This window comes from Alligator mississippiensis, chromosome 2, assembly GCF_030867095.1.
Source record: "Alligator mississippiensis isolate rAllMis1 chromosome 2, rAllMis1, whole genome shotgun sequence".
Taxonomy (NCBI): Eukaryota; Metazoa; Chordata; order Crocodylia; family Alligatoridae; genus Alligator; species Alligator mississippiensis.
The window spans coordinates 169,655,403-169,668,837 of record NC_081825.1 but is presented as its reverse complement, the minus strand read 5'-3'; the positions used below and the strand labels follow the sequence as shown (position 1 = coordinate 169,668,837).

Sequence of the window (13,435 nt, the reverse complement as noted above, 5' to 3'; positions counted from 1 at the left end):
TCCCAGCATTCCACCTTGCTTATATACTTCAGCTGGTATTCCGTCAGGGCTGCGTTTTGTTCTTTATCTGCTTAATGGCTCTCAAGGCCTCTTGGTAAATTGGTGGATCTGCAAGGTAGCCCTTAATGGGGTATTGTGGAATGGCTTTGGTATTGTCTTCAACACAGAGTCTCAGTTCAGGAGCTCTTGGAAGTGTTCCTTCCACCATGTGTTCAATGGCGGAGCTGTCTTTTTAAAATGTTGCACTCTTGGACCTCAGAGGAATGGCTGCTTGTGCGCTCGGCCCGTAGATAGTTTTGGTTGTGCTGAAGAACATGTGTATGTTATGGCTGTGAGCAAACATTTTTGAATCTCTTGTTTTGTCCGGTGTGTTCTGAGCAAAGGTGCCTCTCTCTTCTTATTCTGGCAAAGCAACAGATAAAAGTGGCTAATGTGGCAAAGATTTTTCTCAAAAGAGCTCCATTTAATTTCATAGATTTCATAGACATTGGGGTTGGAAGGGACCCTGAAGATCATCAAGTCCAACCCCCTGCCCCAGGGGCAGGAAATCAGCTAGGGTCAAAGGATCCCAGGAAGATAAGCATCCAAACGTTTCTTGAATGAGTTCAGTAGGTGCCTGCACCTCTTCTGGAGGGAGTCTATTCCAGGCCTTGGGGGCTTGGACAGTAAAGACGTTTTTCTTTGTCCAGCCTGAAATGGTATTGGAGAAGTTTGTTATCCCTCGGGGTGCTCTGGTGAACAGACATTCTCCCAGATCCTGATGCACAACCCTTATGTACTTATAGGCAGCCACCAGGTCACCCCTGAGTCCATGCTTTCCAGGCTGAAGAGTCCCATGGTTCTCAGCCTCTCTTCATAAGGCCTATTCTCTTGCGCTCTAATCATGCGTGTGGCTGTCCTCTGGACTCTGTCAAGCTTCTTAACATCGTTCTTGAATTGAGGAGCCCAGAATTGGATGCAGTACTCCAGCTGCAGCCTCACCAAGACCAAGTACAGTAGGTAGATGTCATCCTGAGATTTACTTGAGAAGCATCTATGGATGCAAGCCAGAGTTTTGTTTGCTTCACCAGCTGCAACATCGCATTAGTGGCTCATGTTCATCTTGTGGTCAACCATGACCACCAAGTCTCTTTCAGCCGTGGTGCTAGAGAGTGTAGCACTGCTGAGCCTATTAGTGTGCTGTAGGTTTTTTTTCCCCCGAGGTGGAGTACCTTGCATTTTTCAGTATTGAACATCATCAAGTTTATATCCGCTCACTTTCTAAGCCTATCCAAGTCGGCCTGGATCACTAGCCTATTCTCAGGTGTGGATGCTATGCCCCAAAGTTTAGTGTCATTGGCAAACTTGGCCAGTGCGCTTCTGACACCAATGTCCACATTGTTGATAAAGATGCTAAGAAGAACCAGTCCAAGGACAGAGCCTTGGGGGACACCACTGGTCATGGAGCACCATAAAGATTTACTTCCACCAACTACTACTCTCTGGGTCTGACCTCAGAGCCAATTTCCCAGCCTTCAGACTGTGGTGTAGTTGAGGCCACAGTTGGCCAAATTTTCCATGAGGAAATCATGGGACACCAGATCAAAGGCTTTTTTAAAGTCCAGATATATGATATATATGACTTCCTCCACCTCTTCCTTCCCATAGTTCAGAGTCCTGCCCACTCTAGCACTGAAATCGCCAATAATTTTCTTCCTTCCATACTAAGGAAGTACAGGCTCAATGAACGGACTGTGGTGAATAGAAGACTGGCTGGATTGTCAGACTCAGAGCACAGTAGGCAACGGCTGTATGGCTAGTTGGCAGCCAGCATTAAGGAAAGTGCCCCACAGGTCAGTCCTGGAGCCAGTTTTTTGTTCAGTATCTTCATCAATGATCTGGAAAATGGGGATGGAGTTGCACCCTCAGCAAGGTTATCAGATGACAAAGCTGAGGGGAGTAGTGGATACTCTGGAGAGCAGGGCTAGGATTTGGAGAGACCTTGAAAAATTTGGAGGTTTGGACCAAAAAAAACTCACAAGGTTTAATAAGGACAATTGAAAGTCTTGCACTTAGGATAGAAAAACCCCATGTACTGGTACAGGCTGGGGCTTGGCTGGCTTAAGAAGCAGCTCTGCACAAAAGGACCTGGGGGCTACAGTGGACAATAAACTGAACATGAACCAGTAGTGTGCTTTTGTTGCCAAGAAAGCGAACACAGCATACTGGGCTGCATTAGTAGGGGCATTGCCAGTAGATCAAGGGAGGTGATTATTCCCCTATATTCAACATGTGTGAGGCCACATCTGGAGTACTGTGTTCAGTTTTGGGCCCCCCACTGCAGAAAGGATGTGGACAAACTGGAGAAAGTTCAAAGGAGAGCAATGAAAATGGTTAGGGGGCTGGGGCACATGACTTCTGAGGAGAGGCTGAGGGAACTGGGCTTATTTAGTCTGGAGAAGAGAAGATTGAGGGGAGACTTAATAGTGGTCTTCAACTACCTGATAGGTGGTTCTGAAGAGGCTGGACCTAGACTGTTCTTGGTGGTGGCAGATGACAGAACAGCAAGCAATGGTCTCAAGTTGCAGCAAGGGAAGTTTAGGTTAGATATTAGGAAAAGCTTTCTTACTAGGAGGGCAGTGAAGTACTGGAGCAGGTTACCCAGAAAGGTGATGGAATCTCCATCCCTTGGAGGTTTTTTAAGATCTGGCTTGGCAAAGCCTTGGTTGGGATGATCCAGCTGGGGATGGTCCAGCTTTGAGCAAGGGTCAACTTAGAGGTCCCTTCCAATGCTAATTTTCTATGATTCTTAGATGGGAGTAAATACAGGAAGATGAGGTTTATCCTCATTTAACTTGGGGAAGGCGGGGAAAGCCCCTTGTCTTGGATTCAAGTATAAGTGGGGGAGGGGGTGTTGCTCTGTGGTTGGGTTGGAACAACCATATGCTCAATGTCCGAGCTGGAGGGCAGTACCAGATTTGCCCATTACTTTGGGGTGTGCTCATTTATTAGATGTATGTTTCTAGGGTCTTTGTAATTCTATTAATGTGCTGCTTGTGTTTCTATATGGAGCTGTATTTCTCCCTTCTGCATGTCCTCACCCCCAAGGAAGCTATCTTGCAGGACTCAGTTTCAGTGAGGCTGGGTTTCTCCAGCCACCAAATCAGTCTCTCACCCCCCCCCCCTCACCCCCGCTCAGCATGTACAGGTTGACACTATCGTATGTCAGGAATCAGTTCATTAAGGTACCAATAGAATGCAGTCAGACATAAGCATGCAGGTGAACAGAATACCTCTGAATCCGGCTGGCTGTCCAGCTGACACCCTCATGGGCCAGCATTCAGTTCATTAGGGCACATCTGGCCAAACTGGGTCAATCACCCTATATACAAGCTGATCTCCTTATGTGTCTCAAACTTGGCACATCCCAATCTTTTGCCCTAACTATCCTAGTAGTGGTAGCCTCTCGATTAACAGGCCCCACAGTATTTTTGGGCTTCACAGGGATCTTTGGCTTAGGTAAAATAAGCGTTGCTGCAGAGCAAGTGGGGAAGGGAAAATAGAGAAGGAAAAATACACCCAGTTACCACCAGTTTGACTATAAAAGTTATTTATTGCTAAGTATATGAAATTTATAATGGTACTAGTAGTACTAGCCATGCAAGGAAAACCAAATGAAAACAATTACAATATTACCCTGGTTTAATTGAGTATTTGGGGAAACCTAGCTCAAGCTTAACTAATAAAATTCAGATTCAGAAAACTATGCCTAGAAAGAAAAAGAGGGAGAAAGACAAAGAGAGAGCAAGAACTGGGATCTTACCATTCCAAGGCACTTGGGTAATTTGTTGACAAGCAAGGTTCCTAGCATGATCATTGAAGGTAGACAATCTGTTTATCCCATCTTCTTGAGAGCAATGGATGGTGTCAGAGAGATTTCTCTCCCTTGAAGCACACTGTTTGCTGCTTTACAGCTTTCTTATACCCTTAGCCCAGCCAGCAGTCTTTTAATTGTGTAAATCAAGAGGATCCAAAGCCGTAATTGACAGGGAAAATCCTGTTATATAAACACTTTCAATTTAAATGAATTACCTTTTTCAGTGACAAGGGGTTATCTGGTTTGGAACACCTCAAGAAACTGATTAACAACCACGAAAAACATTAAGTTTTAAGGAGTAACCAGACACCTAGGAGCCAGCTTGAAATTATTAGGAATATAGAAGATATACTGGAAGGGATACCACATTATTTCTTCTCAGATGGCCTAGCTATGCTTGCACTGTGAAGTCAGCATCAGTGTGTTGTATTTTACCTGTTGTGAATAAGCCTCAGCTTAGCATAACTTTAAGATCTTACTGTAGTCTTTTAACATACTTAATGGGATTACTTGGAGTATTCGTAAACTTTGTGGGGATGATTTCCACCAGTCATCCCAGGAAAAGTATGACAGCATTTGTGGTCAGGGCTCCAATGGGCTGGATGTTGTGATGAACCCTTAACCACTGTTCAAATGTCACTCGTACCCCTTCTGACTCGGTCTCTTCCCTCAGCATTCCCTAACCTGGCAACCAAATTTTAGTTAATCAAGGTTAAATAGGCCTCCCATACTGGGCCCCTGGAATGTATGGCCCAAGATGCCTATTAAACTTTTCTTCTGCTTAGTTCTGGCTAGATGAGGAGTGGGGGGAATAGAAAAACTTCTTTGTAAGTCCAGCAAGTTGGGTGCCAGGGCTCCCTCATGAACACAGAGCTGACAGTTAACAAGGGAAAGTGGAAGAGGGTGCTGAAGTGGCAGGAGTGGGGAGGCGGCAGCAAGGTTTACAAGCACCTGGGAGGGGAAGGGCTGGGGCAAGGGGTGGGCAACTTGCCTCCCCCTACTGTCTTGTCCCTTGAGTGGTGGTGGCTGATTTTTAAGATGACCTTCTAATAATTATGGCAAAACATATACATTTTTCCCTGGATCCAACCTAATTAAGGGAGGCTCATTTTAACCCAAACTCAAAATGACTTTGAATTTAAATATGGTATCATCCATCCCCACAGAAGATTAGACTTTATCAAGTTGCAAAGTATTCTGTTTCATCATACACCTAAAAAATAAAGGTGTGCATACTGACTGTCGTGTCTTATGAGTTGGTCAGTTGAAGACTAATGGTTATGAAACACGTCCTGATGTTACTCAGATGCCAGAAAGTCAAGTTAGCAACCTTGGTCTTGATAGCAGAACTAATTCTGTGGATGCGCTTGGAAAGGAAAAGCCAAAAGACCAAGAAAGGACATAGCCACCACCATGCTCTGCTAGGTGCCTTCATTGCACATCTGGTTTCCTTGCTACACTTAATGTCGATATCAAATCACGCAAATTCTCTGGCCCTGGGTGCCGTCCTTCCCTGCAGCCAATTGCTGTAAAGGTTGTCCATCAGGCTATGGGTGCTCTAGTTTGGTTCATTACTTGATTTGGATTGCAGACAGAGTGATTCAGTGAGGTAGAAAAGCAAGCTACACTTTTGGGCAGTGATTGCCGAACTTTGTTGTATTGAGACCCATTTGTAAACACCAATGACCAGTCCCAACCCAGTAAATTAATTAAAGTAGAAAACAGCCCAATTTCCATGTCAGTACCTGTCACTCTCAATGCATAGACCCCACACCGGCCCACTCAGTACACAGGAGCGAGAGTGGGTGTGTGGGACTGGTGGGGTGGGAGGGGGTATGTGCCCCCCCCCCAGCCTTGTGCACCCACAGTGGACACAGAGTGCAGCCTGGCCGGACTGGCCTAGGCAGGAGCTGCCTCTACAGCCCAGTGGGCAGGACCTGGCACAGGAAGACAAAGCAAGGCAGCAAGACTTGTTGATGCTGCCACTGCTGTGGAGATCCCCACACCAGCCACACTGCCAGCAGTGCAAGAAGTAACAGGGAAGAGGGTGAAGTGGGGGACAGACCACACTGTCCTCACCTATCACCACCAGCCACTCGCCTGCCAGGCCACAGCTCTACCCTGCCACCATGGCCTGGATGCTGCTGCTGCTACTCAGGCCATGGCTTTACCCTTGAGGGGCGGTGAGGTGTTGGCAGCATTGGCAACCTCAGGGGAGTGGCGGCTGTGGCGGAGGCCAGGCCATAGCAGCAGGGTAGAGCATGAGTGGCTGGCAGCAGGAGCAGGGGAGGGGAGGGTAGTGCAGCACCCTTTCTCCACCCCTCCCCATCTGTTATTCCTTGCACTGCTGATAGCACAGCTGGCACAGGGGTCCCAGTGGCAGTGGCAATAGCAATGAATTTGGCCATCCCACTCCACCCTCCCACACTGGGTCCCACCTGCTAGGCTGCAGAGGATACCTCTTGCCTGTGCTGGTCCAGCCAGGCTGCAGCCCTATGCCTGCTGTGGGTGTTCAAATCTGTGGGGAGGCACATGCCTCCCCAACAGGTTTCCTGTGGCTGCCCTCCCCCGCCAAATCAGCCTCTAATGTATTATGTCCTCCCCCTGCACCTTTAAAGGGGAAAATCCATGTTTTTCCATGGCAATCAGAAACCTAGATCCCTCTTTATTAAAATATATAGTGTAACATATGGTGACGCACAAGTAGCATCTATGTTTAAAAAAAATGCAATATGATCCATTTTAAAAATGTGTTTGCAACCCTTTCATATATTTTTGAGAGACACACTTTTGAGTTGCAACCCACATGTTGAGCACCACTGCCTCAAGGCATCTTTTCTAGCCCCCCTCCCCATACTGGGTGAGCCTGGTAGGTCCTAAATAGGCCTGCTCAGTCACAGTTGCAGCTGCTGAGTTGCACAGGTGTATCAGTTCTAAGTACAAAACAGCTATCATTCTATCATGCTCTCCGTGTAGGTTTACTACTAGGGGTTTCTGGTAATCACTAGCACCTGCACCTGTTACCACATGCCCATTGCTATAGGGGGTGTCTCAACATCGGCAACCATGCAATACTTCATGGGAAGGAAACCTTAATCCAGTGGCAAGGAAAACCAAGGCAACTGGAGGTTTCTATTCTGCTGCAGCCTTCATCTGTCATTGCAGCCCTTGTGAAGTATTTGTTTCTTCATCCACCTGTTCTATCATTTGAGTACTTTTATTTTTAGATTGCCAAGTCAAGAGTAACAGTTTCTAAACCTTGCTGTCATGGGTAGGGACATACCTAAGTCACGGCAAGACCAAGGGTTTTTCACAGCCCATTCATGACACAAAGAACCAGTTTTGTGGCAGCCCCACTCCTTACCACTCATTGGTGGAGGGGCCCTGCCAGCCCCACTCCTTGTCACTGACTGGTAGAGGGCATCTTCACTCAGTCTGTCATGACTGCTTTTTGGGGGGTTGTTTTTGTTGTTTGATTTTTTGCGGGAAATTGCAGCCAATGCCAGATCTCCCAGTGATCATGGACAAAGGCTATTTTGCCGTTTCACAAAATCCACAAAACCACTATTTAGGTAGGTCCCTAGTCCTGGGTGATGTTACCAATACAAAACTACAGATAGCATCACACTCAAGGTCATTAATAGCACATAAGCTTCAGCCACATCAAGTTTGCGATCCTTGGGAGGATTACATTGGTGGTTCTCAACCGTGGTGCTGAGATCCTTCCAGGAGCGCTGTGCTGTGGGTGCAGCTGTGGCCACGTGGAACAGCCCCATGTGTCTCCTGTAGAGGCAGATCAGGAAGTGGCCACAGCTGGAATGGCAGTGAAGAGACCACATTACACATGCAAGCTCTGGTCTGATGCCAAAACACTTCTCCCACAAGTAGAGGTGCACTAGCATGGTGGGACTGTCCTGTGCCTCTTAGAGGAGCATGTGGGGTGGGATTGGAAAGCACTGTGATAAAAGCATGTGCTCCAGCCATAGCCCCGTGTATTGGAGCAGCCTTTTGCACTGTATGGCCAGAAGAGCTAAGCCCACCCTCCTTCCTGCCCCCTCTTCCCACACCAGCACACAAGATTTTTTTCCCCCCTTTCAGTTGCATCCTATGGAGCAGGGGATCACAACTGATATCCACAGCAGAGTCAGAGTAGCCTTAACTTCCTTGTGAGCACCCCCATACTCCATTGGAGATGCTGCTTCTGGTAAAGGTATTGGTGAGGCCACTGGCCATACTAACATCGCTCTCTGCAGCAGCAGGGTCTTATGGGATTTGAGGGGGTACAGAGAAGGAAAATTAAGCTGATGAGGGAACTGAAGTTATTGGGATGTTATTTCCCTCCTCCTCTCCCATATGCTGCCTCTGTTGGTGGTGAATTAGGGCAATCACCTAGCAGGGAAGGAAACTGGTAGCTTGTGGTGGCAACTTGGTCTCAAGCAAAAGCCTGCTGGTCTTAAAAGCATCTATAGGAACCAAAGCCACTGACAAAACCTTGTTCCCTCCTCTGAGGAAAGATTATGGGTTTATTCATTTTGTTTTGGTGGGGGGTTGTTTGTTTTTTGACTCTCCACTCAAAATGCAGTACTTGAAAGAATTGTATGTTACAGGATGAAACATAATTCTCTCTCAAAATATTTACATTTTGTTTTATAAGCCCCCCCCCCATTAATAAATGTCCCATTGGAACCAATGTCTCAGGTGTTTATTCCAGTAAGCTTCTTGCAACAGCAGAAACTATTTTAATAATCAGAGGCATTTGAAAAAGATAAAAAATTACAGGAGACAGTTGCAGCTGTAGTTTCAAAGAATGTTGGCATCAGTCTTGCGGTGCAGTGACAAATTTCACTGACAAACATGGCTTGATTGATATTTCTCTCTCTCTTTCCCTCACCTTCCCATTTTTTTTACAGTGTGACAATGGCTGTAGCTTCTAATGAAACATGCACTTCTTTGAACATAGGATATCTCCCTTCTTTGGTAGGTGAAAAGCAATTTAGTTTTAGTTCTTAACTAACCCTCCTTTCTCCACTACACAATGTTTCAATATGACACCTGACTGAATAGGTACCAATCCAGTTATTCTGCCACTTAAACCAATTCCTATTAACATTTCCCTCTGAAGGATTGAGGGGAACAATAAAGACTCTCCTCTTAGAAAGACTCCACTCCCATCCACCCCAAATATGCTGCCTCCCTGACCATCCTCCCCCTCCCCCACAATCATACCTGCTCCAATTACAAGTGAGGTGTGTGCGCTGACTACTCAAAAATCTGGATAAGCTGGGCTCTCTGGCTGCCATCTTTAAGGATGCTATGCTCAAAACTCCAGTAACAATTATTTTGAGAGAACCCTACCCAATGACATATTGGTTCTGCAGCAAATGAAAAGCAGTAAAATTATACCGTAAATTGCTTGAATTCTTAATTTCTGCAGGCAGATCAATTGGTGAAAAGTGACCATTATACTTAACAGAGCAGAAGCATACTTTAAGGTTACGTTGTGCCATTAAATGCAACAGGTTTCAGTCCTAACAATAATAGGAAAGTCTCACTATGTTGCAGTGCTTCTAAGACAATTTGTGCACCTGCTGCTTTGTGTGTTCTGCCTGTTTCCTATGTTTGCCATGTGGCCTATACTCTCATGCATGAGCTGTAAAATCTGCAGTTTGAGTTTGTTAACTTAAGCTGAAACTTACAAAAGACCAAGTCTCCCACTCGTCCTTTCACTCATCTACTGTCTAAAGAAAGGAGTGAAAGCTCAGAGTCGGTATAGCAAATTCTGAAGTTGAGGGATGAACTGAGTCTTTATGCAGAACAAAAGTGATTAACTGGCAATGCCCCAAGCTACTTTTCTCACTGTTGTACTGTATGTTGATTAAAATCTCAAGCCAAGAACTGCAAAAATTGGCAGTTAAAAGTAAGACACTTAAGTGACCAGTTTTCAAAAGTATTGAATACTCAACAGCTCTCAGTGCAATAGCCATGGGGTAGATCTACAACTTGTGTAGTTGTACACAAGCTATCTTTACCTACAGCAGTGGTTCTCAAGCACTTAAGACTTGCAATGTCCCTCGAGAAATGCCAGCTCTGAGCTTCCACTTGGATTTTTTTGACAACAGAAAAATAATAGAGCGATTCTCATGTAAAGAACTCTGAAAGCCTACAACAGCTCAGAAGGATGCTATGGCATCCCCATCTGAAATCTCTGGGTTTATGTTTGAACCACTTACAGGTGTTTGCACACCTCACAGTGCTAATATCACTATGCAGCACCCAGGCTGCAGCTTGGAAACTTAAGAGAGCAGCAGTGTAAGGACCTGACCAGGGGCCTGGGGCAAAGGGGAAGCAGCAAGTTTCAGTTCACAGTCACAAATGCATGGGTGCCAGTGCCTGGGGTGGTCGCCTCTACTGTGCTCCCCACCACCCCTTACATTCGCTAGAGACTCTAACAAGATAGCCACCAGCAACCTGTGGTTTAGCACAGCCTACAAAACCTGCCTGGGCTCCTGGCCACCATTCTGGTACATCAACATTATTACCAGTGTCCAACCTAGCCAATTTAAAGCTAGCATGGGTGTCTGCACGAGTAGGATAATGGGGCAGACTAGACTCAAAGGAATTTGGGCTCCTCAATCCTATTGCTAAAAGCTACTCAGGCAATTTGGAGCCTGAAGTCCACTGGTTTCCAGTGAGCTTTAAGCTTCTGACAGATGCAGGCATTTCTGCACAGCTTTATGACTTTTTTTGAACCAGCACCTATCATAGAGGACAGTCCAGTTGTCCTCTATTGATACGGAACTGGATGCCTTTATGTCCTCTATTTTTCCCTTGGAGAGGCAGAAGATATCCGTATCCATTGGTGTCCCTGAGCGCAGCGGAGAATTTTCCCCCGGTCCTCAAGCACAACTGCACCCGCTGACCGTTCGACGCTGCTGACAATCCGACCCGAGGAGTGCTGACTGCGCCCTTTCTCTTGAAGAGAAAAACAGAGGACATAAAGGCGTGGGGTTTCGTATCAGCGAGGGCCTGGAAGGTCCTCTAGGACGGCCCCTCGACTCAGGCCCCAATACTCTCCCCGCTCCCTTTCCAGCTCACACAACAAACAGGCTTTGGCATCTGCCGTCCCCAAGGCCAAGCCCCAACACCTCCGGTCTGGCTCGGCTGTCCTTCTCCAGCGAGAAGCAGGTCCTTGTTGCCCTTCCCAAGTGAGGTGCAGGTCCTTGCCGCCCTCACCCTGGTGGGATGGGGCTCGGGCGGGTGCTGCCCGTTGTCCAGCCGCTGTCCTGGTGTGCAGGGCAGTGGCCCCCAGGCTGGTCCAGCTACAGGTCGGAGTCGCAGGGCAGGGCGCGGGCGGGTCTCTCTCCCTCCAGCACGTCCAGCGGGTTGGTGTAGGAGGGCAGCGCGGGAGGCGCCCGCCTCCTCGGGCAGCAGCAGCCGCGGCGGAAGCTGAGGGCCAGGGCGCAGCCCGCGAGGACGCCGAGGCAGCTGCCCAGGAAGGCCAGCACCAGGCTGTAGCCCGCCCGCGCCGAGCTGCCGGCGGGGGCGGGCAGGGCCTCGAGGCTGTGGCCGTACCAGGAGGCGGCCACGAGGCCCAGCAGCCCCGCGGCCAGCAGCACCAGCCCGGCCAGGCCGGCCACCGCGGGCCGCGGCTCGTCCCGCCAGCAGCGCACGCCCAGCGCGGCCAGCGCCAGCCCCAGCGCCGCGGCGCCCAGCGCCGAGGCCACGAGCCCCCGGGCCGCCCGCACCGGCGCCCGCGCGAAGTAGCCGAGCGTGTCGGGCAGGCCGCAGCTCCGGACGCGGGTGCTCTGCACCTCGCGGCACAGGTCCCACAGGCCCTGCTGGTAGCGCACGTCCGGCGGCTCGGCCTCCAGCCCGCTCAGCTCGCGCCAGTGCGGGGCCAGCGCCGCCGTCAGGCTCAGCACCAGCCCGCACGGACCCAGCACCAGCCCCGCCGTCATCGCCGCTGGCGTCCGCATGCCGCCTCTGCCCGCCTGCCGGCACCCACCTGCGCCGGGGAGGCGCCTGCGGCGGGGCGTGGGCTGCCCGCCTCGGCCAGCCCGCGCCCGCCGAGCCCCGCGCCCTGCTGCTGCCTCCCCGAGCGAGGGGGCTTCGTGCCGTGCCAGCTCAGGCTGTGCCCCTCCAGGGGTGCAGCGGAGAGAGACCCCGAGCAGCCCCGCGCACCTGCCGGGTGTGCGCCACCCTGGTGGCTCTTCAGGGCATTCCCTGCTCCCCCCCGCACCTCCCCTGCACCTCGGATGCCCGCCAAAAGATATGGAAACATCTGAAGCCCTACCCCCCTGTGCGGGTGGAGGAGGTTTGCCCAATTATGGCTCTGGACTCTTGCATTTGGAATTAGTTTGGGCCAATTTAGCCAAATTTAATTTTAAAAAAAATTCCCTGCTCCCCCACCTCCCCCTGCTCCAGAACAGGCATCGTCCAGTCATCCCCATGTGGCCGCCAGGCTGGGTGCCACCACAGTCCTCAAACCTCTTGGAAGTTCAGAGCACAGCCCTCTGCATGGGCAACTGGTGCATCCCGAGTCTGGGGGTGTAGGACGGGGGCAGTGCTGCCAGTGGAGCCAATTTTAGGGGGGCACAAGTGCTGTCCGTGCCCCCCTACCAGCTGGAACACTTGCTGTCGGGGGGCACCAGCGCTCTCAGGGGGGGGCACATGCCCCCCCCCCCCACATGTCACCTATGGCCCTCTGTTAGGGAGGGGACAGGAGTGGAGAGGTCTTGATTTCATAGATTTCTAGGTTCAGAAGGGACCTATTAGATCAGGGGTGGGCAAAATGTGGCCTACAGGCCGGACATGGCCCACCAAGCCATGATGGGCCCATCTAGCCCACAAGGCCCCTAAAAAATTTAGAAAATTAATATTTATCTGCCCTCAGTTGCCTGTCATGCAGCCCTCAATGGCTTGCTAAAACTCAGTAAGCATTCCGCTGTCCAAAATAACTGCCCGCCCCTGTATTAGATCATCAAGTCCAACCCCCTGCTCTGGGCAGGAAAGAGCTCTGGGGTCAGGTAACCCCAGCCAGGTACTTGTCTAATCCCCTTTAAACACCTCCAAGGTGGGGGAAAGCACCACCTCCCTTGGAAGCCCATTTCATATTTTGGCAACCCTCACCGTAAAGAATTCCTTCCTGATGTCCAGTCTAAATCTGCTCTCCTTCAGTTTATGGCCATTGTTTCTAGTAACTCGGAGGAGTGCCCTGGTAAACAGAGTAGGCACAGCAGCTCTGGAAGCAGGGGCTGCCCTGCTGCCACTTGCCCAGCTGGAGAGGGCTGGGGGGCATGATGCAGGCGTGGCTCCCTCCGGGCAGAAAGGGGCAAGCAGCAGCAGGGCATAGCCTCTGCTCCCAGCACTACTGCACCCACATCCCGCACCCCCCACCCCGGTTGGACAAGCAACAGCAGGGCCCGCATCCCACACCCCCCTACCCCAGCTGGGCAAGTGGTGGCAGTGCCTGCATCCCATGCTTGCCCACTCCGGCTGGGCGAGCGCCCCCCTCCTGCGTGGAGCAAGCCAGGCCTGCATTGCACCCCCCACCCTAGCTGGGCAAGCAGCAGCAGGGCA

General features: G+C 50.0%; 1 protein-coding gene across 1 annotated transcript; it reads right to left on the bottom strand.

The window, feature by feature from the left end:
- Positions 1-8,542: 8,542 nt before the first annotated feature.
- On the bottom strand, positions 8,543-12,067 carry CLDN23 (claudin 23). The gene has a single exon (XM_059722393.1). It carries the CDS (start codon positions 11,830-11,832, stop codon positions 11,176-11,178), a length of 657 nt encoding a protein of 218 aa, XP_059578376.1. The 5' UTR covers positions 11,833-12,067; the 3' UTR covers positions 8,543-11,175.
- Positions 12,068-13,435: the final 1,368 nt, after the last annotated feature.